This window comes from Gobio gobio (genome assembly GCF_949357685.1).
Source record: "Gobio gobio genome assembly, chromosome: 2".
In the NCBI taxonomy this organism is placed as follows: domain Eukaryota; kingdom Metazoa; phylum Chordata; class Actinopteri; order Cypriniformes; family Gobionidae; genus Gobio; species Gobio gobio.
Genome location: NC_137098.1, coordinates 55,318,224 through 55,343,552, shown reverse-complemented (window position 1 = coordinate 55,343,552; position 25,329 = coordinate 55,318,224). Strand labels below are relative to the sequence as shown.

The 25,329-nt window shown below is 44.1% G+C and overlaps 1 protein-coding gene across 1 annotated transcript in view; it reads right to left on the bottom strand.

The window, feature by feature from the left end:
- Nucleotides 1-25,329, bottom strand: part of cemip (cell migration inducing hyaluronidase 1) — a gene marked incomplete at its 5' end in the record, with an annotated part of 78,934 nt that overhangs the window by 16,519 nt on the left and 37,086 nt on the right. Inside the window, 3 exon segments of the mRNA XM_079803938.1 lie at nucleotides 2,440-2,645; nucleotides 13,130-13,339; nucleotides 16,325-16,494. Of these exon segments, the coding sequence (XP_079660064.1) occupies nucleotides 2,440-2,645; nucleotides 13,130-13,339; nucleotides 16,325-16,494 (586 nt within the window).

The following is a 25,329-nucleotide window of genomic DNA, read 5'->3' as shown; positions in this document are numbered from 1 at the left end:
ATCCGCCTGTCTGTCTGTCTGTCTATCTATCTAAATATCTATCTGTCCGTCCGTCCGTCCATCCGTCCTTCCATCCATCCATTCGTCCGTTCCGTCCGTCCGTCCGTCCGTCCGTCCGTCCGTCCGTCCATCCATCCATCTATCTATCTATCTATCTATCTATCTATCTATCTATCTATCTATCTATCTATCTGTCTGTCTGTCTGTCTGTCTGTCTGTCTGTCTGTCTGTCTGTCTGTCTGTCTGTCTGTCTGTCTGTCTGTCTGTCTGTCTGTCTGTCTGTCTGTCTGTCTGTCTATCTATCTAAATATCTATCTATCTATCTGTCTGTCCGTCCGTCCGTCCATCCGTCCTTCCATCCATCCATTCGTCCGTCCGTCCGTCCGTCCGTCCGTCCGTCCGTCCGTCCGTCCGTCCATCTATCTATCTATCTATCTATCTATCTATCTATCTATCTATCTATCTATCTATCTATCTATCTATCTATCTATCTATCTATCTATCTATCTATCTATCTATCTATCTATCTATCTATCTATCTATCTATCTATCTATCTATCCGCCTGTCTGTTTATCTGTCTATCTGCCTGTCTGTCTATCTTTCTGTCTGTCTGTCTGTCTGTCTATCTATCTATCTATCTGCCTGTCTGTCTGTCTATCTATCTATCCGCCTGTCTGTCTGTCTGTCTATCTATCTAAATATCTATCTGTCCGTCCGTCCGTCCATCCGTCCTTCCATCCATCCATTCGTCCGTTCGTCCGTCCGTCCGTCCGTCCGTCCGTCCGTCCGTCCGTCCTCCATCCATCTATCTATCTATCTATCTATCTATCTATCTATCTATCTATCTATCTATCTATCTATCTGTCTGTCTGTCTGTCTGTCTGTCTGTCTGTCTGTCTGTCTGTCTGTCTGTCTGTCTGTCTGTCTGTCTGTCTGTCTGTCTGTCTGTCTGTCTGTCTGTCTGTCTATCTATCTAAATATCTATCTATCTATCTGTCTGTCCGTCCGTCCGTCCATCCGTCCTTCCATCCATCCATTCGTCCGTCCGTCCGTCCGTCCGTCCGTCCGTCCGTCCGTCCGTCCGTCCGTCCGTCTATCTATCTATCTATCTATCTATCTATCTATCTATCTATCTATCTATCTATCTATCTATCTATCTATCTATCTATCTATCTATCTATCTATCTATCTATCTATCTGTCTATCCGTCCGTCCGTGCATCCATCCATCAATCTTTCTGTCCATCCATCCATCCATCTCTCTATCCGCCTGTCTGTCTGTCTATCTATGTTATATAAAAATCTTCCTATAAAAGTTCAATATCTTAATCACTTACGACTAAAGCGATAATTACAGCATCTATGGCAGTCTCATCTATAATTTAAGAGTTGCAAAGCTTTAACCTCCCTATGGACTGAATTTCAATCTAAAAGGTGCAATGGTCATGCAATATATATGAGAGCAATTAGCAATTTAATGCATTTGAATGCCTCACTGCTTTGGAAGCCAGTTCATTCCACATGCTACATGGAACTGGTCTAAATTCTAAATGCACAGACAAGGTGTTTGTATGAAGATAAACAGCCCTGTGGGAAAAAAAGTCACATGCATCTGTTGCCTGTTTATGTGTTTGTGTCGTATTGGAACAATTTTTAAGACGTGCAACTACAGATCGTCAAAAATGAAGGATTCAATTCTATAAGTATTCACCTCACCATATCGCTCCACACTTAACCACACTTCAAAGCAATTCCAAGCTCTCGCAGCTCTGCGGTTCAGATTAAACATATTTACTGTCAACACCCAACCCCAGTTTTCCCAACCCAGACAGTTTCGCCGCCAGAGTTTAGCAGGGTTTCTTAATGTGGTAGTTGTTATTTTAATTAGCAAAGATCCGAGGTTCGAAGAATGCGAGTGCATCTAAGGATAAAAATCATTAAACAATAATGAGAGCGGGCGGACACTATCATCAGTGCGACCGCATGTTGTGTTGTTGCTTTCTTAAGAGGAAGCCTTGATTAAAGAATACCAGCGAGTATGAAAAAACAAATAAAAAAGGGTTTGTTAGAGAAATGAGGCAACAGAATGTAGTGAGAATAATGATTATGGCTACATCTCTTAACGATACAAAAATTAGAGCTGCACGATTTGCTTAGACAGCCATACAGTATTGCGATTAATTTGACAAATATAGGAAATGCAATTTGAACAGCGATATAATAAACAATTGACATTTCACACGGCAGCTACTTTGATAGTAAAGATAAAAGAACAAAGTAAAGTCACAATGGTCCGCTAGTAATCGAGTTTAGTTGTTTAGTCATATTCTTAAAGCCAAATAAAATGTCTTGATTCTTTCTTTTGATTTTAAGGTGCGATTTCTTTGATGCTCTTAGTTTCTTGAGATACTTGACCTCTCTGGTCAGTGTGATTTATACCTGCAGTCCTGGCGTGGTTTGGCCACGTATCCAGGAAAAGCTCCGTTGGTTATGTCACGGCACATCTTGCTGTCTCTGTCGGAGGGTAGCAGTGTGCTGGCCTTCACCAGAAGACCCAGACAATGATCGAACGTGTTCCTCTCCTCCGCTCCGTCCTCAGTGAAGAAACAATGTCCTAAAGCATCATAGCCGACAATATCTTTCACCTACCAGGAAATGAAGAACATCAGAAGACAAAAGATGAGGCTTTAGCAATTGTTAACATTGGAAAACGAAATCATAGATCTTTCATTCCTGAGGAAGAATAATGAAAACTTCACATAAAGAAGAGTGAAAACCAAGTAAAAGAATACCCATATGGCTTATCATTTACACTTGAAATGAACCAGAAACAAAAACGGAAGGAGAAGAGAGGGCTAAGCACATGGTCTGAAGTGCATGGTGCACTTAGCTTAGGGCATATCCGAATCTACTTTTGCTAGTTTAACGACGGAAAAAACGGTCGTACCTAGTCTCTTAATGAGTCATTCCCTTTAAAAGCCAGTTGCACTTGCACCATGGCGGTATCGCTATTTACATGGCGGAATTTGCAAGCAGAAACACTGAAAGCTTCTCCAGAGAGGAATCCTTTTATTTTTAATATTTAAAAATGTTTGTGTGCTGCTGCGCGTCCCTGTGTGTGTAATAAGTAGAGTGTACACGCGTTGTGCACCCGCTTATAGGCGCATATTACTAACGCGCTCTTTAAATAACACAAAAAATACTGCGCTATTGACTTGAGACCAGGTTTTTGTTGGTCAATGGCGCAGTCGATTTCAGTTGCCTCAAAATAGCGCAAACAAATGGACGCGAGTGCATTTGCTATTTAAACAACATGGCGCTGGACGCGAAAATAATAACTGCGTCAGGCTGAAACTAGCAAAAACATCAATCCATCCATCCATCTATGAAGTGTGTGATATGGGGCGCAGCTAGCAATTTTGGGCCCTATGAAAGAATATGATGTTGGGCCCTCTACCACACCAACCTAGCTATCCAAAATCTTTGTCTGCAATTTAATGATACAACCCAATTAAGCTCTGCTCGCTCTACCCAGAATGCCCCAATTGGCTGATGAAACATTGATTAAAATTAAGATACAATTTATACAAAACAAAACTTAATGACGTGGTCACAATCATGTCTGATCAACTCCATTCAGCTTATGATGTGTCCTATCTCATACTGTTCACTTTTCATAATCGACATAGATTGACAGATTGACAACATACATAGACATAAAAAAACAACATTATAATATTTAACATAAATATAAAAATAAATACCTTAATGGCTGCAACAATTATAGCACAGAGAAATTTCATGTCTGAGTGAGATTTGAGCAAATGTGGTTTTACCCGTGAGCGTGAGTGGTTCATGAGTGGAGCATTTTGCTGGATTTAGCCAGAAATGCCATAATTTTTTTTATATTTGTCACTCTTTGGTAGATTATACATTTATAATACATTACTACTAGTACTGTTACTACTAATAAAACCCATCTCTTGGGGCCCCAAAAGTGTGTGGGCCCTTAGAATCGTCCTAACTTTCCCCCCCTTAGAGGCGCCCCTGCGAAAATGCAATATTTTATGTGACATACGACTGAAGTGGTAATATTACAGGATCTATGGTAGTCTTTTCCCCTAGTATTTAAGAGTTATGAAGCTTTAACCTCCCTATTGACTGAATTTAAATCTAAAAACGTCCGGTTACGTATGTAACCCTCGTTCCCTGAGGAGGGAACGGAGACGTACGTTAGTGACTAACGAATGGGGGTTTCGCTTAGAAGCCAATCATCTTCATCGTATTCAACAGCGCCCAATGGCAGTGCCAATGCCATGGGCATGCGGAATTTGCATGCGTAACTCCGCCCCACCTCGTGGGTATATAAGGAAGTACGCTGCGAACATCGCATTATGTTACTGCTGCAGGAGCCAAGACTGAACTCCTCGCGTTCCAGGCAGCACAGCTGACGTGGCTAAGGAAACGTACGTCTCCGTTCCCTCCTCAGGGAACGAGGGTTACATACGTAACCGGACGTTCCCTTTCGTTCAGTCACTACGACGTACGTTAGTGACTAACGAATGGGGGAACCTGTAAAACAGCGCCACTCAGCTGTCATCCAGTGCCCTGCGTAAGTGTGAGATCCCGCCACTTAAGGCCCTAGGACTCCCACTTATCACAGGATTACCAAGGTACACTGGGAAGCATATCCCAGTGAGGGAATGCCAAGGTGCCTACCGTAGGGAGGACTTAGAGAATACACATATGACCCGCTGAGGGTTGCATATGGAAGATCTCTAGGGTACCAGCCGAAGGTGGATTTTTAACCCTAGGGGTGGCAGGGACTTGCCAAGGGAAAGACACCTGCTCACTGAGGAGGCTTACGGTGGGAATACTCGTGTGGGGGTCGCCAGAGGGGAACCATGCACACGGAGCACCTGGCCGGACATGAGGGTCTGGGCTCGAAAGGGCAGACTGAACTGATGTCGGCGTCGACAGTGCTGGAGGAGCTCAGGGCTCTCGGGGAGCTCACCTGAGGAAAATATCGCACGTATCCAGTCATGGGAGTGGAATGGCGAGCAAGCGAAGACACCTGAGCGTGGTCCATTACCGGCCCCTCGGGGGGGCGAGTACAAAGTCGGACACTGGCTCCACTCGGAGATTGTAGAATCTGGCGAATGTGTTGGGTGTCGCCCAGCCTGCAGCTCTGCAGATGTCTGTTAGCGAGGCGCCATGCGCTAGAGCCCAAGAGGAGGCCACACTCCGGGTGGAGTGTGCCCTCACACCAAGGGGACATGGTCGACCTTGCTGCTGGTAAGCCAAAACAATGGTGTCCACCACCCAGTGAGACAACCTCTGCTTTGAGAGAGCACTTCCCTTCCGCTCTCCACCATAACAGACAAAGAGCTGGTCTGAGGTCCTGAAACACTGCGTCATGTCTACGTAGGCGCGGAGCGCGCGTACTGGACAGAGCAATGCCAAGGCTGGGTCTGCCTCCTCCAAAGGCAGCGCTTGCAGGTTCACCACCTGATCTCGGAACGGAGTGGTAGGAACCTTGGGCACATATCCGGGCCGGGGTCTCAGGATCACGTGAGAGTTAGCCGGCCCGAACTCAAGGCACGCTTCGTCAACCGAAAATGCTTGCAGGTCCCCGACCCTCTTAAGCGAGGCCAATGCGGTCAGCAGAGCCGTCTTCATAGACAAGAACTTAATCTCGGCCGACCGCAAAGGCTCAAAGGGAGGCCTCTGCAGAGCACTTAAGACTACTGAGAGGTCCCAAGAGGGAACGAGAGGAGAGCGAGGAGGATTCAGTCTCCTCGCTCCCCTCAGGAACCTGATGACCAGGTCGTGCTGACTTACCTTTTTGTCTCCCAGGAGATCGTGGTAGGCAGATATTGCGGCCACGTACACTTTCAGGGTGGAGGGAGACAGCCTTCGCTCCACCCCCTCCTGGAGAAACGATAGCACGGACCCGATCGGGCATTTCCAGGGGTCTTCTTGGCGGGAAGAGCACCATGTGACGAAGAGGTTCCACTTCAACGCGTAGAGACGTCGTGTAGACTCAGCTCTAGCGGAAGTGATGGTAGCGACCACCGCAGGTGGAAGGCTACTCAAACCTGCCGTGTCCCGTCCAGAAGCCACACGTGGAGCTTCCAGAACGCTGGACGCGGGTGCCAAAAGGTGCCCCGTCTCTGAGTCAGAAGGTCTGGTCTCAGAGGGATAGGCCAGGGAGGGGCTGTCGCAAGGAGTAAGAGTTCTGGGAACCAGGTCTGGCCGTGCCAAAGCGGGGCGACCAAGACGACCTGCTCCTTGTCCTCCCTGATCTTGCACAGTACCCGTGCAAGAAGGCTCACTGGGGGAAACGCATACTTGCGTAGCCCGGACGGCCAGCTGTGCGCCAGTGCATCCGTGCCGAGGGTGCCCTCGGTCAGGGAATAATACAGGGAGCAATGGGAAGAGTCCTGGGAGGCAAACAGATCTACCTGTGCGTCGCCGAACCGTTCCCATATCAGCTGGATCGTCTGGGGGTGGAGTCTCCACTCTCCGGGGAGAGGCTGAAACCGTGACAGCTCGTCGGCTGCACAGTTCAGGTCTCCAGGGATGTGGACAGCACGAAGGGACCTCAGGCGCTTCTGACTCCACAAAACGAGATGGCGGGCGAGTTGAGACATACGGTGGGAGCGTAGACCGCCCTGGTGGTTGATGTACGCTACTACGGCCGTGTTGTCTGTCCTGACTAGCACATGTTGACCCTTCAGCAACGCTCGGAAGCGGTGCAGGGCGAACCGTACAGCCAGTAACTCGAGGCAATTGACATGCAGAAGGCGCTGGGGTCCTGTCCAGGAGCCCGCGGCTGCTTGTCCATTGCACATGGCACCCCAGCCCGTGGATGATGCATCTGTTGTCACAACAACATGCCTGGAAGCTCGTTCTAAGGACACTCCGGTCCGTAGAAACTTGAGGTTCGACCACGGGGTGAGTGTCTGTAAGCAGGCCCGAGTCACTAGTACCCGGAGCGTGCCAGACCGCCATGCCCATCTCGGGACTCGATCGCGTAGCCAGTGCTGAAGCGGTCTCATATGAAGCAATCCGAGCGGCGTTACCGCGGCTGCAGATGCCATATGCCCCAGGAGCCTCTGAAAATGTTTCAGTGGAACCGCACTCTGGCCCTCGACTTGTCGAAGGGCAGTCAGCAGAGACTGCGCGCGCTCGCTCGAAAGCTGCGCGCACATGGCGACCGAGTCGATATCCATACCGAGAAAAGAGATCCTCTGCGCGGGGCAAAGTTTGCTCTTCTCCCAGTTGACCCGAAGGCCCAGACGGGCTAGGTGATGGAGCACCAGATCTCTGTGTCCGCAAACCTGCTCTCGAGAGGGACCCAGTATGAGCCAGTCGTCGAGGTAGTTCAGGATGCGGACCCCGTGCTGCCGAAGGGGCGCAAGGGCTGCCTCGGCAATCTTCGTAAAGACGCGAGGGGACAGAGATAGCCCGAATGGTAGAACTGCGTACTGATATGCCCGCCCCTCGAAAGCAAACCGTAGGAACGGTCTGTGTCGAGGCAAAATGGAGACATGGAAGTAGGCGTCCTTCAGGTCGATCGCTGCAAACCAATCGTGTGGACGAACGCATTCGAAAAGGCGTTTCGCTGTCAACATCTTGAACGGAAACCGGTGAAGGTAACGGTTCAGGATGCGCAGGTCCAGGATTGGCCGTAGCCCACCGGTCTTTTTGGGTACAATGAAGTACGGGCTGTAAAACCCGCAATTCATCTCGGCTGGAGGGACAGGTTCGATCGCACCCTTCGCCAGTAGGGTGGCAATTTCCGCTCGCATGACGGGGGCGTTGGCCCCGATCATGGTGGAACGGACTCCCTGGAAGCAGGGAGGAACCCGTGCGAACTGAATCGCATAGCCGCGCCTGACGGTCCGCTCGACCCAGCGGGACAGCCCTGGAAGCTGAAGCCAGACATCCAGAAACTGCACCAGCGGGGTCATACGGTGTACAGACGTACCCGGTGTGGGCTTGCAGCGATGCAGCGTCACCGGCCCGGACATGGGAGGCTGTGGGGCGTCCCGGTGCGGGGGCACGGTTGACAGCTGCGTCCTGACAGAGGAGACCAGGGAAGGACCAGCGTTCCACTGGGGTCTGCTCTGCCAGGAGGCTGGCGACAGAGTGGGATGCGAGTGGCGGGACCCGTGGGTGGCGCGCACCGTCATCACCGGACTCTGTGGGCTCAGGGATGGGAGTGTTAATTCTTTCTTTGACCAACATAGGGTGCTGCTGACCCGGGGGCCAGCAGCTGAACAAAGGATTCTCCCCCGGCCCTCCACCGGGGGAAGGAGTGGTCCTGCTACCATCTCCTCGAAAGAATTTCCCATCCCTGAGCCGTCCGTCTCAGGAGCGCCGCTTGGCCTGGCGTTTAGCGGGGCGCGGGGCGGCCTGAGGGGACTTGGACGCCTTCCTACGGCTTCCTCCGCGACCCGGCCCGGGTGAAGGCTGCTGCTTGGACCGGGTGGGAGGGGCGGGAGCCTTAGGAGGGCGTCCTCGGCGTGGAGCAGACTGAGTTGACTGCGCCGGCGGCGGGGTGGAGGCAGCAGCTGGCCGCCGGGGCAGTACGTGCTTAATAGCCTCAGTCTGCTTCTGGGCGATTGAGAACTGTTGGGCGAAGTCCTCAACCGCCCCGCCGAAGAGGCCGGCCTGGGATATGGGGGCATCGAGGAACCGGGTTCGCTCGGTGTCCCGCATATCGGCCAGGTTCAGCCACAGGTGACGCTCCTGGACCACATTTGTGGACATCACTTGACCCAGGGAGCGTGCGGTCACCTTCGTCGCCCGGAGAGCGAGGTCGGTGGCGGCACGCAGCTCATTTAAGAGCCCCGGATCAACTCCACCCTCGTGCATGTCCTTGAGGATCCTGGCCTGGTAGACCTGGAGGATCGCCATGGCATGCAGCGAAGCGGCAGCCTGCCCCGCGGCTCTGTGTGATTTCGACACCAAGGTTGATGTGAATCGACAGGCTTTGGAGGGGTGCTTAGGATCACCACGCCAGGTTGAAGCGCTCTGAGGACACAGTTGCATCGCAACAGGACGTTCAACTGGAGGGACCCCAGTGTACCCTTTAGCTGCCGCCCCATCGAGGACGGAGAAGGCGGAGGAAGTCACAGAACGGTCACGGGAAGACAACGGGGACTTCCAGGACCGCGTGAGTTCCTCATGCAGCTCGGGAAAGAAAGGTATTGAGGGCAAGGACTGACGGGTGTCAGCGCGAGCCCCCAAAAACCAATCATCGAGCCTTGAGCGTTCGGGACAGGGTGGAGGGTTCCACTCGATCCCTAAACTCGCGGCTGCCCGAGACAACATGGCTGTCAGCTCTGGATCTGACTCGGGCAATGCTGGCACGCCCGAGGGCGGCAGCACAGCCGAGTCATCATCTCCAGAGGACTCGAGCCCACCTTGTGATGTGGTGATCGACATCGCATCCTCCTCTGGAGCGCCAAATGAGATGCGCGGGGGGGCCGGAGCCGGCCCCGCGATCTGCATCTGAACACTCGCGGGTTGCAATGTGCAAGACGGGGGTGTGGCCCGAGGCATGAGCGTCGGGGCTTTGTTCCACACCGTAACCGTCAAGTCACCCTGACCACCAGCCGAAGTACTGGGCCTCTGGGACTCAGTAGATCGGGGTGTGGTAGAGGGGACTCTCACTTCAGTACGAAGGTCATGGAGTCTTGACCGCAACATTGCGATGGTCATGTTCCCGCAGTGAGAACATGACTCATCCGCGAACGCTGTCTGAGCATGCTGAAAGCCCAAACATATCAGACAGTGTTCGTGCCCATCAGAAGAGGAAAGCAACCGACCACACCCAGAAGTACACGGACGAGACATCCTGAAAAGGACGCGTCACGTGTAAGCTCTTTTAGGAGAGGAAGCCTCGCAGAGAACGCCGAAGCGCCCAGGGACCACACACCAGCTGTCTAGCGGACCACTGCGCAGATCAGCAGGCAGGCAGTATGATGATCACTGGAACGCGCCGTAACACCAACGCCTCTGGAAAGCTGCTCGTCTCGAAAGCTGTCGATGACTCAGATCAGGCTTGTAGGAGTGAAGAGATCCTCTTGGCTCCAAAGCAGAAACATAATGCGATGTTCGCAGCGTACTTCCTTATATACCCACGAGGTGGGGCGGAGTTACGCATGCAAATTCCGCATGCCCATGGCATTGGCACTGCCATTGGGCGCTGTTGAATACGATGAAGATGATTGGCTTCTAAGCGAAACCCCCATTCGTTAGTCACTAACGTACGTCGTAGTGACTGAACGAAAGGGAAAGTGCGCCATTCATGCAATAAGTTATATATGATATTACTGTATACACAAATTGACAACTTTAAGCTTGGCAGTATGAATGTCCATCCACTTTCCTTGTATGGACAACAAAAATGTGTACAACCGTCCAATATTTAATTTCAAAGAAGAATATTTGTTGGAAAGGACATGATGAGGGTGAGTAAATTATTTCCATTCCTTCATGTAATTCTCATGGTAATCAACAAATGAACATGAAAACCACAAAAATATGTTTCCCTAAAAGATGTCAGCTCTCTTCTATTTTCAAAGTCCTGCTGTGAATGCACATTTGTAACAGCATCAGGTTAATCTAAAATGCTGCACTTTTTGCCACCACATACAATCCTGATAGAAACATCATCCGCTTAGTGCGAGTTGGCAAACAAACACGATTTTTGGGACTGAAAGCAATTCCATTAATCCTTTCAAAGAAAGCGGTGAATTGTAAACTACCTCAGTGTGTGATACAACTACCGCTGGGCAAAATAACATTTAGCCTTGTTAAACGCATTAGAAACAACCCTTGTCAAAAAGTTATACCCGTCAGAGCTCTGAGGTTGGGATGTCACCCCCCCTCCCCCGATCCCCGCTGCCTCCAAAATAAAATCGTAGCTTGCTTTCACAAACAAATAAGATGGCTTCATGGTACAGTAACCTTTCACCTTGTATTCTGTGAAGAAAATAAAGCAGCTTATAATGGCAGTCACACATCTTTGGGAAGTGTTTGAACAGCAGCTTTACACTTTTTAGAAAAGCCAAGGGCAGACTGCTATGCAATATATTGCAAATTCATATTCCTGTTCTGTTGAGCTCTGACAATCCATAGTTCATTTAACTTGATAGAGACAAAAGAAGCCAAGAACCCTTTTCAGCTCAATGCTTCTCCCCATGATGTAAACAAAATCTGCCGGAGGGCATCAATATCTGCGAAACACCTAGTACATATAATGCAAGTGTGAAACAAAGCCTAGTTTGTCAAGGTAAGTGTCAGCTGAGGTGCCTCTCTATTAACATCCTAGACCTAGAGTAACCCTTACAATGGGCAAACGTAGTAGAGACACTGCTTTAGTGAATATCGCTAATTAAACGTCACTGTTTAGTGACAACAAGGTTTAGTTTCCCGACTATCCTGTTTTCCATCCTTAAAGCTTCAGTTTGAGCCTTGCAAAGAGTGAAGAGGTGTGGCCTGTCAATCAAGATCAGACAGCTGATGGACAGCTAGAGATCACTAAGAATGGAGGAGCAGTCGATGCACTGAACATATTGTAGACCTAATCTTTTCAGGCTTTCCTTTGTAACCTGTCTTAAACTTTCCTTCCAGGTATTCACCATTACTGTCAATTATTTTCCTTACCTCACTAGCAAAATCCTCACTACATTTTGCATTTGTTAAGTCTATGCCTAAAACAAATAGAAAAATAATAATTTGTCAAAGGGGGTGTGAAAATTTAACCCCAAAGTCATATTATTTTGTTTTCTTCTCAAGAAAAGGTATCCTGTTTTTTGTTTTTTTGTTACTTCAAGTAAATGTATCTCATTTTAAGAATTTATACAAAATATACATTTTGCTTCTCAAGTAAATATTGTTTCAAGGATATTTATACATATAAAAAAAAATACTAATTAAGATTTTTTACAGTTAATTTTTACAGTTTTCAAAGACTTATTTATTATTTATTATCAAGTCTTCTTAATTAATCAAAATGTTTTCCCAAATTGAGATCATCACATTCACACAGCCAATATTCATGCTAGCTTGACTAACACAATAATGATATTAATAAAATAACATTTTATTAATAATTAGCTTTTCATCAACCCCTTGTTTAAAAAAATATTTTTAACATTTAAAAATAAATGATTTTTAAAATAAAAATAATTTAATATTTAATATTTTATTTGTTTACTTGCATGTCACATGACCATTAACCAATATTAGAGAACTGTGAACATGCAAATGTGTTAATAAATTATTGAAATGGTAACGTAAAATCTGATCAAATATTTGACAAAGTTTGGGAATCCCTGAACAAACACAAGTATTAGTTCTTTATCTCAATTCCAAATTCATTCATCAACCTTGTCAACAGACAAAAATCCTTTTCTGTTTTCAATGTTTTAAAGAATTTTGAGGAAATATTGTGTATCAGTTCTCTAATTTTAGGGTAATGGCATTAAGCATGTTGTAGACTTCCTTTTACAGGCTTTCTTCGTTTAAGGGGGACCTTGCCCCCTTTCACAAGATATAATATAAGTATCTGGTGTTCTCAGAATGTGTCCCCACAGATCATTTATAATAGCTTGTCAAATTTGCAACTATTTGGGTGTGAGCAAAAACACGCCGTTTTTGTGTGTGTCCCTTTAAATGCAAATGAGTTGCTGCTCTGGCAACAACAAAACTGAAGAATGTCATGCAGCTAAAACGTCAGAAATTGTCAGTAGCGATGTTTAGTCTTACATGTTCAAGCCAGAGTCTGGTTTAAGGTATAAGAAAAACTTAATTCAAGACACTGAAAATCACTAAAATATAATTATCTTAGGCAATTTTGCTTCTCAAATTTTTTTTTTCTTGCTATTTTTTGTGTGTGATATTTTTACTATTTCAGTGAATTTTGAGTAAATATTATGTACACGTAGTTCTATGGCAATGTTGTGTAAAAATTGAGGGAACAAATTCCACTGGCCTTTGTTCATAAATAAAGAGAAACAAAAGACTCTTTCTATCAAAATAAAGAACTAAAGATACCATTCTAGATGTTTTTAAGCACACACAACTTCTGGCTCCTGTGCCTGAAACTCACCAGCAGCCCATTGGAGCCGTGAACGGTCACACATCGGGAGAAGGAGTGATGAATGGACAGGTCTTTCACGTAAGTAGGTGGGTCGTAGCCTCCCTTGTCATCCACGTCCCCGTTCATATGGAAGTGGACAGGGTAGTGACCCATCGACTGCTGCCCCATATGCTTCAACTCCACCCCTTCCACATGCACCGCACGGAAACCTCGCTCCACCTGAAGAAAAAAGACAGAGACAAAAAAAAAGACATTCCTTTGTGCTATTTCAGATATGATATTCATATCGTAAAAAATATCAAATATTTTATTTGTTTAACTGCATGTCATGTGACCATTAACCAAAATCAGAAAAATACTTTTAAATGATTAAAATATTAAACATAAAATCTTAATAGTACTTCTGTCATGACAACGCTTGGAGTGTTTTTTAAAAAAAATATTCAGATTAAACATTTTAAATGGACTGCAGTAATTAGCATTTTGTCAGAACCTCTCTGTTAAAAAAAAAAAAAAAATGGTTCTCTCAGTCTATCCAAAATTGTGCAGCTTTACTTTCTGCCATTTATGACTTTAATGGACAATGATATTAATATCCATCTTGGGTGATCTGATCACAAGTGGTCACGGGGTCTGCGCAAGTCGTGCTCCTAAATATGGAAATTTGAAATCTGAAACTCGAGAATCTAGATGAAAGAATGTCAAAAGTGAGAAATGCAAATATCATCACACTTTCAGAATAAGATTGGAGACGTGCATGTCAGTATATGTGTGAATATATGCAGGAAGTTATGGGTGTCATCTAGATTGATTTCCTCTCTTCTCTCGTTCTCGTAAGTCTGGCAGAACGTTCGCTTTCAGATTTCATTGCTGCCTTTTTTGTGACCTACATCAGATCATTTCAAGTCAAAGAACGTGAAATATGTTGCACGTCATATCTCTGCGATGCAGAAGAATCCAAGTGAAACTAAGATGATTTGACGTTTCCCAGGGGAAGGTGGCAAACTTTGGCTCCAATTAATGTCTTTCATCCTTTGGACAGCCAAATGTACGGTTTCACCCCAGCCTGACATTTCTCTAAATGTTTCATAAATTAGATTAGCTGCCTGGCAAATATCATAAGAATGTGACAGCATGTCTTTGGAAGGCGGTTTTTATGACCTCCCTTGTGGTTGAAGACCATAAACACAACCCCAAATCGTCCGGTCAGATGTTAAGTGTGTCAGTGGGTTCATTGCTCTAAACAGGCAGACCGAACATGTTTTCGAATGGGTGTGTAAATGAAGAGGATTTTTGACTGATATGTTGACCCTGACTGACCCTTTAAAAACACAGATACAGCTTTAGTTCATTTGCTGAACTCATTCCAATACTCAAATATATATATATATATATATATATATATAAAAAAGATCATTTGAGACCTTGGTCACTCTACTACTCTCACTGCATGGAAAAGAGATACACCAAACATTGTGCTAATCTTCTGGTTGGTTGCTAGCGTCACCTGGCTGGTTATAAGGATGTTTTAGGGTCACCTTCCTGGCTGTGTGGTTGTAAAGCCGTTGCAAGGGCATTCTGGCTGGTTACTAGGATGTTGCTAGATGGCTGCTAGGTGGTCGGTTGCTGAGCTGTTCTGAGTGGTTGCTAAGCAATTGCTATGGCTGGTCTTCTGGCTGGTAACTAGGACATTGCTAGATAGTTGCTATGGGTTTCAGGTTGGTTGCTGTTTTTTTTTTTTTTGAATGGTTGCAAAGAAATTAATGTGAATAGCATGTGAACATTTTTTAATTGTATTAATATAACTCTTTCCCCGCCAGCGTTTTTTTTTTTTTTTTTTAAGTGTCCAGCCACCACCAGCATTTCTGATCATTTTCACAAAATATCATGGCCCCCAGAATGTATTGTTGTATCTGAACATGCAATACATCAAAAGAAAGTACAGCTTCAAGCATTCTTTTTTTTATAAACACTTGAGTGTGGGCAAGTTTCATAAAAAAAATATTTTGAGCAAAAAGCTGAGACTATCACGTTTTTGTCAAAGACTACATCCAGATCGGATTCAGAACGATGATCAAAACACAGATGGAGTAGATTGAGTCCATCAACACCCCCGAAGCGTGCACAGTCCTATAACTCGTCCTGGGTCGACATTTAATTCAGTAACATTAGGCAGTTTTCATTTATATGCTGTTTAATGTTGATCGCATTATTTTATATATGCATCTGCTTACATATGATATTGCATGTTTCTGCTTCTTTTTCGCCTGTGTTTTGAACTGGAAATTCAGTACTCTTTCAGAAGATGTGTATCCCCTAGCCCTACCAACAGTAAAAAAAAATGGAAAGATGGAAAATTCCGTCAATGGCGGGGAAGCGTTGTCTCATAAATGAAGGAACATTTTTGTCAATGGCGGGGAAAGAGTTAAAGAGTTAAGAGTTATAAATTCTAAAACAAGTACACTGTTGAGAGATTGAGGCGGTCTACACTGGATGCGACAAAGCGACTGCTGCAAATCCATTTGTTCTACATGTTAGAAGTAGCGTGAGAGCTTGAAGTACATCAGAAATATAACACAATTGTTGCATTGAGTCGCGTCCAGTGTAGACAGCATCACTGATTATAATGGGTTCTATTTGCTTTTGTTGTGTTGCGCCATGTCGTTTGCGTCTAGTGTAGCCACTGTGAAACAGGTTTATTATAAAAAAAAACAGAATTATTTGTACATGTTTTAACATGTATCCCTTCTTAAATCATTACTGCAAGGTAGCTTTTGTCAAAAGTATTTTCCTCACAACTTGAAAGACAGGATGGCCTAGTTGTTGCATGTGGAAATTTCTTCTTGAGTGGAGAAACGGGCCAACCTTCTCCATGACAGCGAAGGTGAGGAGGGGAAAGGAACAGTCAGATCTGGGCCAATTACTAGAGAGGTCAGCTGCTTGAGTCGCCCCATCACGTACACACACACGCGCACACACACACTGATACTGACAGGCCTTTTGCAGGAACCAAAGCCAAAAAAATGTCCATTCTGCTTGTTTGACAGAGTGTTAATGTCTGGGTAGGGGTGCCATCGCTGCAGTAACTCACTCTCTCACTTGTAACATCCATGTTGAGATGAGCTAGTGGACGGAGGCATTAAAGACAACTGTAGCTGGTACTCAATACAGAAATGCTTCGAAGTGACAGGAGGGTCAGATTACCTTGAGATGTCCACCAAACGTGTCAAAGGAGAAGAACTTGCAGGCATCATTGCCGTAACAGGTTGGCTCCATCTCGCCTCTGATCAAAATGTTGCGAGTCAGCAGTCCGACCTCTGCCCGCATGTCCACACCATCCACCTCCTCTCCAATGTGAAGATACACTGGTTTACCTGGAGGACATGCACAAACAAACATACACAATTTTATCCCACTTGGTATACATGTCCTTTTACTACAATTAGCTTCAGCTATGTAATCTTATAATGTTTTATATGTCATTTTTTATTTATTTAGGAAGGAATCAGGGAAGGCAGGATGGATGGATGTGAGGAAGGATGGATGTAAGGATGGATGGATGTAAGGAAGGAATGAGGGAAGGAAGGAAGGATGGATGGATGGATGGATGGATGGATGGATGGATGGATGGATGGATGGATGGATGGATGAATGGATGGATAGACGGACAGACAGACAGACAGACAGACAGACAGACAGACAGACAGACAGACAGACAGACAGACAGACAGACAGACAGACAGACAGACAGACAGACAGACAGACAGACAGACAGACAGATAGATAGATAGATAGATAGATAGATAGATAGATAGATAGATAGATAGATAGATAGATAGATAGATAGATAGATAGATAGATAGATAGATAGATAGATAGATATGGATCCAATCACTTTTGAGTTTTATTGTGCTTGAACAGTTTAAAATTCTTGAATAGGACAAACTTTCATGACAATGTTACTTTGCAACATCATGTGAGTGTGACCGCCATAATTTTTATTTACACTCATTGTGTATACCGGTAGAACTTCTCCCACCCCAAGACAGATCTGTCCATCAATCATTGTCTGTCTTGTGTCACTTCCTCTTCCTTCCAAAAAAGTCAGTCTCACACATAATATATGAAGCTCTCATGAGTTTCTGAACACCAAAAGTTCTTTAGCAGGACTGAGATACTGTAGGCATACTGAGAGATTACGAGAGAAACAATACATGCGGAAATATATGAGAAAAGCTGAGAGAGAAAAATAGGTCAAATGAGAAAGAGCAAGGAAGACAATTCTTGAGTTATCATATATTTTGGGGGGAATTTTATGGCTTAAATTGCAGAGGGCGTATAGGGACTGAGAGAAAGAGAGAGATGTCATTCCACCCTCAGACATTCTTCCAGCCTGACCCAGATACTGGGCTGAAGTGGACTCAGAGCTCAGAGCTCATCTGATAATCACAAACAGGGATGCCCATATCTCTCGCTTTCCACATCATCTTCCTCCGACAGGTCCCGTGAGACTGGACCATGTTGACAAATTGCTCCACTTAATGGATGAGATGCCACTCAATGCTCATATTCATGCTTGTTCATTTTTAAAATGACTACAGACTACAGCCGGACCTTGAGATTTCTGTCTAACAGTTTCTGTCTGGCACAGGAGCAAGACACGGAGGAAGAGACCCGGAGGAAAGAGAAATCACAAATACGATCTCTTTAATATCTCAATTGCTTCTTCTTCAGCACATAGTGATCTTTGCGGAAATCTTCTGCTTCCTAGATATTCTTGTGTAAAAGATCTCAACAATTTCTCCAAGCGTGCTCAGCTATCAAAGTCTGCAATTAATTTCATTAATATTTCTAATCAAATAATTTCTATTCACTTAATTAAGAACAATTTCCTGAGTTATTTACACTTTACATTTATGCATCAAGGGTTGCCAACTCTCACGGATTTGGCAGGAGACACACAGTTTCAGGCTCTGTCTCACTCTGCCCAAGTAAATCTCACGCCAAATTGGCAACCTTGCTTTTGATATGAAACAAAGTCTCAGCTTTCAAATTTTGTAAGCTTTACTACAAAATTAATTCAATAAATACTGCACTTAATATGGCATAACATATTGCTGTAGTGCCCCAGTTAAAGCCAAAGCTGTTGAAAAAAAGAGTAGCGACATGATTGGACGGTCACGTGGTTCATAGAGCTCTCAATAGTTCCAAACAAACCAGCGCTGTCTATACATTTGAATGGCTTTATGCACAATAGACAACAGCTTCACTATACAGGTAAACATTACAGCATAGTGTGCATTGATTATTACGTCGTCAACATGTACAGTATCGTTTTTTTCTGGATTATTCTAGTGATGTAGAGGCAACATTAATGTTTGTCTTGTATTTAACCCTCAGGTATTCCTTACTAATTGGTCACACTCATTCATACTCCTTGGTGATCAAATGTGACAATACACCTTAACTATTTTTTAAATTAATAAATGTTCTATATTTTAGTTCAATAATATTTATTTAATATTTTGAGGAGATCTTTTGGTACTAAATAATATTTGTGCAATAATTATGGTCCGTTAATGACCACTTCAAATAATATTTTGTATTATTTATATTACAATTAGTGTGTTATTTAAAAGGGTTTTAAATTCCAATGCAAAGAGGCAAATTATTTTGTGGCAGGAAAAATAATAATTTTCATTTGTAATGCCATGGTTTACCCACTAGGTGCCTGTATGGCTCTTTAACAAATATGCATAACTGCTTACTTATTTTTAGTATAGGTCGTAAAAAATATTGACGACGCGACTTCATTCGCTTCCGCCGAAGAGAAGTGCAGCCTCCGGAGGTCCGAATATGGCGCTGACATCTTGCGCAGATTTGGGACCGAGGCTGCGCAGTAGTGACCTCGGGACCAGAGTCTGCGCGGTAGAGAGCAGGAAGTAGAGGCGCGAATATCAAAAAGTATGTTAGTGCCTCAGTAACAACTTCCCTCAGAGAAGCCGTCAATCTCAGACGTTTTTATAGCATCAATTAACTAACTGAAACTAAACTTATTTAAAAAACGCACACTTGAAATTAAATCAGCGTGATAAAAACTGCCTAAAATGTCAGAAACCAACTTTGGGAAAAAATTATTTGTAGTGTAATTTGATTGTTTAGTTTGTCTCGCGAGGGGTGGGGGTTATGACCAATACTGGGACCAACCACCTGTTGGCGATTGAGGCGCGTAGGCTTCAGTTTCTAACAGGAGTACTGCCGGCTTGATTTTTAGGTTTTGCATTTGAATAAATATTTAGACATGATCGACCATCCGGTCACACTTTAATTTGATAGTCCACTTTAGACATTCTACTAACTTTAAGTAACTTCACAACTACTTGTCAACTAACACTCATTAGTGTATTAGTAGACTGTTAGGTTAGGGTTACTTTGAAATAAGTTGAAATGCACTTGCAAAGTTACTTATAGTTAGAAGAATGTCTGTCGTGGAGCATGAAAATAAAATGTTAGCAGATATTAAGCAGACAGTCTACTAATACTCTAATGACTGATAGTTGTATCTGAAAAGATACATATAGTTAGTAGAATGTCTAAAGCAGACCATTGAAATAAAGTGTAACCTCCAAAACAACAAACAAAAGGAACCAAAGCAATCCGTCATGAGCCAACAATATTCATATTATACAATGCCAGGTTTATTAGATGATTAGATTAGGAAGCGAGCTATAGAAGCGGAGAAATGCAGAGAAAAAGAATGTTTTTCTGGGGATGTTATGAAGTTATGAAAGAACCTTTTTGGGTTTCAGAAATAAATATGGATTTCTGTTTTAACAGAGTTTATTCAGAACAAACAGCAGTCTGCAGCTGTCTAATTGTTGTGTACCATTTCATTGGCTGCATGCTGACAAGATGAATGCAGATCTATTGCAATCACACACCTCAGTCTATCCGCTCGCTTAAAAATCACCATCAAATGAGCTGATGGCCAGCTGGCACCAAGCAGACAGATGAGAAAAGGGTGAGAGTTCAGAACAAACAAGGGTCAACAGATTGCAACTGCTTCCCTCTTCTGTCTGGCCACCAGTGAGGCAAAGCCGACAGATGGGTTTCTCTCCATCACCACACACATTCCAAATTGTGTAGCCCTATAAGCACAGCACATTTAGTGCTTCTTAAAAACACATTTTTAAATCGTAATTACAACTTTTATCAGAAAAAAAAATCGCAATCAGATATTTTCCCCTAAGTGTGCAGCCCAGGTTGCTTGGGCATTGCTAAATGATGATAGATTAAAATGAGGATCATCAGTTCAACTGCAACAAGAACCATTTCAAAAGAATGATTCACTGACGATTCATCCTGTGCATTCAAATACAGAATAGAGTGTGAATAGATGAGATTTTCTTAAAAATAGGATGGAAATAAAGCGGAACCACAATCCTCATACACACACATGCACACACTCGTCCTGCGCCACTCCACATCCACACCCGCAGAACAAAAATACTTACATACTCCACCAAAACACATCAACACCTAATCCACAGTCAAGAAAAAAACTTTCATCACCCATCAACACCCTGCTAAATAACTCGTACACAGAACGATGCTCCATCAACACATGATGCCATATACTTATGAACGAATGTAATGATCCAATTAGGGTGGGAATAACAGGCGGGTTTGGGAGAGTCTGACTACATTTAACAGCATTAAACATAGTTTAATAATCTTTAACTCGAAATAATCATTAAATAACTTTAACTTAAATCATCATTAACTTGAAAACTGGAATATTCCTTGGAACAGCAAATATCCAATTGCACAGGAGTTTGACATTAGCATTCTGCAAAGCCAACAACAAAATAATTATATTATTAAAAAATACATAAGCTATATGCCTTTCAGTGCTGAATGAGGTATACAGGTATAATCAACATTTATCTTGTTTCGTCTGCCTTTTTTAAATACTTAACCATTCTCAAAGGAGAAGTGTCTGGCTGCAGCCTGCGGTGGATATCCAACTTGGCCCACATCCAAGTGTGACATCAGAAGCCACGCCCATGTCCAAATACAGCGGAAACTCCACTCTGCAGTCAACCAGCATATCTGCAGTCACTCTGCAGTCAACCACACTGCAGTCAACCACATATCACCCTGTGGACCAAGACTGGTTTTCCACTGAAGCTAAGCAGGGCTGAGCCTGGTCAGTACCTGGATGGGAGACCAACTGGGAAAACTAGGTTGCTGCTGGTAGAGGTGTTAGTGAGTCCAGCAGGGGGTGCTCACCCTGTGGTCTGTGTGGGTCCTAACACCCCAGTATAGTGATGGGGACACTATACTGTAACAAGTACCATCCTTCGGATGGGACGTTAAATCAAGGTCCTGACTCTCTGTGGTCATTAAAAATCCCAGGATGTCCTTCGATAAAAGAGTAGGGGTGTAACCCCGGCATCCTGGCCAAATTTGCCCATTGGCCTCTGTCCATCATGGCCTCCTAATCATCCCCATATACAATTGGCTTCATCACTCTGTCTCCTCTCCACCAATCAGCTGGTGTGTGGTGAGCGTTCTGGCACAATATGGCTGCCGTCACATCATCCAGGTGGATGCTGCACATTGGTGGTGGGTGAGGAGATTCCGCCCTTCTATGTAAAGCGGTGGGAGAGGAGATTCCCCCCTTCTATGTAAAGCGCTTTGAGTGCCGAGAAAAGTGCTATATAAATGTAACAAATTATTATAATTATTATTATATTTTTAATTCTTAAAGGTCCCATGGCATGGCATTTTTCTATTATTTTATAATGTTTCCTGAGGTGTACTTATATTGTTAGTATGACTTTTACATCATAAAATGTCATAATTTAGAAATAAAAGGCATTTTTTCTATACTGCTGTTTGCCCTGTGGCTGAATGCCCTGCTTCAAGAGGCGTGTCTGCTGTGAGACTTCAGTAAAAACGCCCACTGTTGTGATTGGCTGACATCTTTGCATTTTAAATGAGCGGAGGGGGCGTGGTTTAACGAGGTCTACGAGGCAGGAGCAGGTACGAGCTGCTGCCAGAGAGACGGATGGACCTGAGTTCACTTCACATCAGTTCTCAGCATGTCTGAACTGTTGTAGTTACAGCATATACTTCAGGTTATTAGTCTATTTCTAGTCGGAGGGACTGTCACTCATGTCAGAAAGTTAGTAACTTTAGTAAATTATGGATCAGCGCTGACTGGAGACGCGAAACGTTTAGAACGATTCAGTCCGATTTGGTGAACTGATTCGGTTCACTAAAAAGAACCGGTTCAAAAGAAAGATCGTTCGTGAACCGGACATCACTAATGTACCAGAGATGGAGCTCAGCGATTGCTAACAAAGTTATTTATAGTAACTACTGAGTTATGAGAGCGCTGTCAGTCAGCGCGAGTTTATTGTGTTTGTATCTGAGAGTTCTGAATAAACACGAGTCCCAGTCACACCGAGTCCGTCTTCATCATTATTACCAACTTTGTAACACATGCAAAGTACCATTACAACTGTCGAGATGAACGAGTTAAAAGTAAGTGTTGATAATAGCAATATTTTAAAAATAAAATAAAAGCGTCAGTGACGCGCGTTGAGTACACAGCGCAAACAAAGACACATCAGCAGTAATCGAATGTAATCCAGTTTATTGTGGGGCTAGGCTGGCTAGCCCGGATATGCTCACGCTTACCCCCCTTCAGCTTAAAGAGCACCTATCATGGAATTTTGAAATTTACCTTTCATGTAGTGTGTAACATAGATCTAAGTGAACAAAAACATCCTGCATAGTTTGAAATATGATAGTGCACCGTATATATAGTTATTTTCTTTCAAAAGTAAGAGTCGACTCTGAGTCATTTTTAAGAATCGTTAGAAGACCGAAGCTTTTTCTCTGACTAGATGACGTCAACTTGTCAAGTTATTTGAATACGATACGCCCACTTATTGCGCTCCAAGACGCCAGTGAAAACTAGAAAACATCATGGCGACGAGACGCTGTGTTCTGAAGTGTGACTCAAAAGCAAACTTTTTTCATCTGCCCAAGGATGAGCATTTGTAGACTAAGTGGCTTGAAGACAAACCATACATCGTCGCGATTGAGTGTTTATTAGTCGTCAAATGTATGTTTTGCGATCTCAGGAAGCTTTTATTATGGACTTCTATTATGGCACATGGTTCTTCTTCGTCTGTCTGTACATGGACTACATGTGCACAGAGCGCCCTCCGGCTGCCAGTATGAATTGAAAACAACACATAAGAGACTCAATCGCTCATGATTAGGCTATATCTGCGCATTTTGAGGAAGTATTGAATAAAAAATACTCCTCTGTTTAGAAATTTGACACAGACATATGAGAATCTATCAATATGTCTCCTCAAATGCACACTTTTGAACTAAAAGCCCTGAGGGATGTTGATTTGTCGCGAGTCTTCGTGAGGAGAATAGAGGAGTTTTTTTATGAATGAGATCAGCTGAGGCTCATATTACAATCAAACGGTACAGACGCGGTTTTCATATTCATAACTCCTGACACATATTAACAAATTACTGTCACTATAAGACTTTGATGGGCGTTCCGTTTCCGAAAATATCTGCACAGACTATACCAATCACAACTGACTGGGTCATCGGACCAATCACCACAGATTAGCGTCACGTAAAGGCGGGGTTTTGAAAAGTGAATCACTAAAGGAATCATTTGAGAATCGCTGTCAAAACAGGTAAAAATAAATGCATATTATAAGAAAACTAAAGTCTTTTTTGTCATTGCATGCATGCAAAACTGTTGTTGGGGACTTCTAAAACAATATTTGGAACATTTTAAATGCCATGATAGGTGCTCTTAAATCTCGCGCCGCGTTTGGTGCCTCCGCTGTGGGCCAGATGCAGTACTGGGGGTCGGGGATGTTGAAGGCCACCGGCCAGTGCAGCCCGAGCTTCGGCGTGTGTGAAGTTTATCTCTAAAGATCTGACTCTGCCGATGTTGAGCAGAAACTCATGACTGTATGCACATTTTAGAACCGATAGACGCGACGAGGACGTACAAAAACACTGACTCACAAGATAGAAAACACCGTTCTGTCTGGAGAGAGAGAGCTGCGTGTGCACGAATAATAAATAATTAGCTACACATCAGAAATCACTGATCACAGATCAGAAGGAACTGAAAAAAGACTTCTGTTTTCATTTGTACATCCAAACACTGAGAAACTGCCAGCGTTCACTCGTTCACAAGCAATGATCTCTCGAGCGTTTGCATGGGCGTGCCAGATTCTCTGGGCGGAGGAAAGGGAGGTAACCGTTCCTGCTTGGACGTCAAACCAGGAGACTTCAGGATTGGCTCGTCTGGCCTGTCATTTTCTCAAAGGCAGAGAAAGACAGCCAGAACTCGGTTTTACACCGATCAACATTTCTATCCACTTGGGGACAATATTCAGGCTAGGGGAACTCATATTAATGTTGAAAAACCTCATAAAATGAAAATGTAATGCCATGGGACCTTTAAGGTTTTATTGGTCATGTCAATCACAGTACTGATTGCTTACACCAAACATATTACGTATTGGATATGGGCGGAGGTTCTGACTTCTGACACGATAGTCTATGCATGACCTGTCGTGTCTATTATTATCCAAAACGTGATGTATCCATTATGGCGCTAAATGTAATGTACGTTTCATTCATACTCAAAGCCGGAGGGCACTCCCTCCCAGAAAGTTTAAAACGTACTCATAGAAGTAATAACTTATGACGTTACAGTAAATCCCTTATACGGAAAGGCATCCACAGTTTGCTGTGGCTGAATAAAAGAGAGGCTGCTTATTGCAGGGCCAATAGGTGAAGTGTGACGTACAGCTCCCTCTCTTTGGATGTAATCTGGGTGTAATAGGGGGAGCTAGAAAGTCCAACCACACTCTAACCCTACTCATAACCATATTCTTCCACCCAGATCAACAGACTAGGTCAAGCTCCACAGATGACATCCAGAGAGGAAGAGCTGGACATCATTTGGCTCTGCAGTAAGCACCACTTGAAATAAAAAAGATAAACATTTTGACTGATACAAAATGAAGACAATAAACACACGATTGTGACAATATATGGTTTATGTGTGTTTCAAGTGTCAAGCCATCCCAGGGTATTTTCATAACAATAAAGTAAATGAATAATGCCGTGGTTTCAAGAATGGC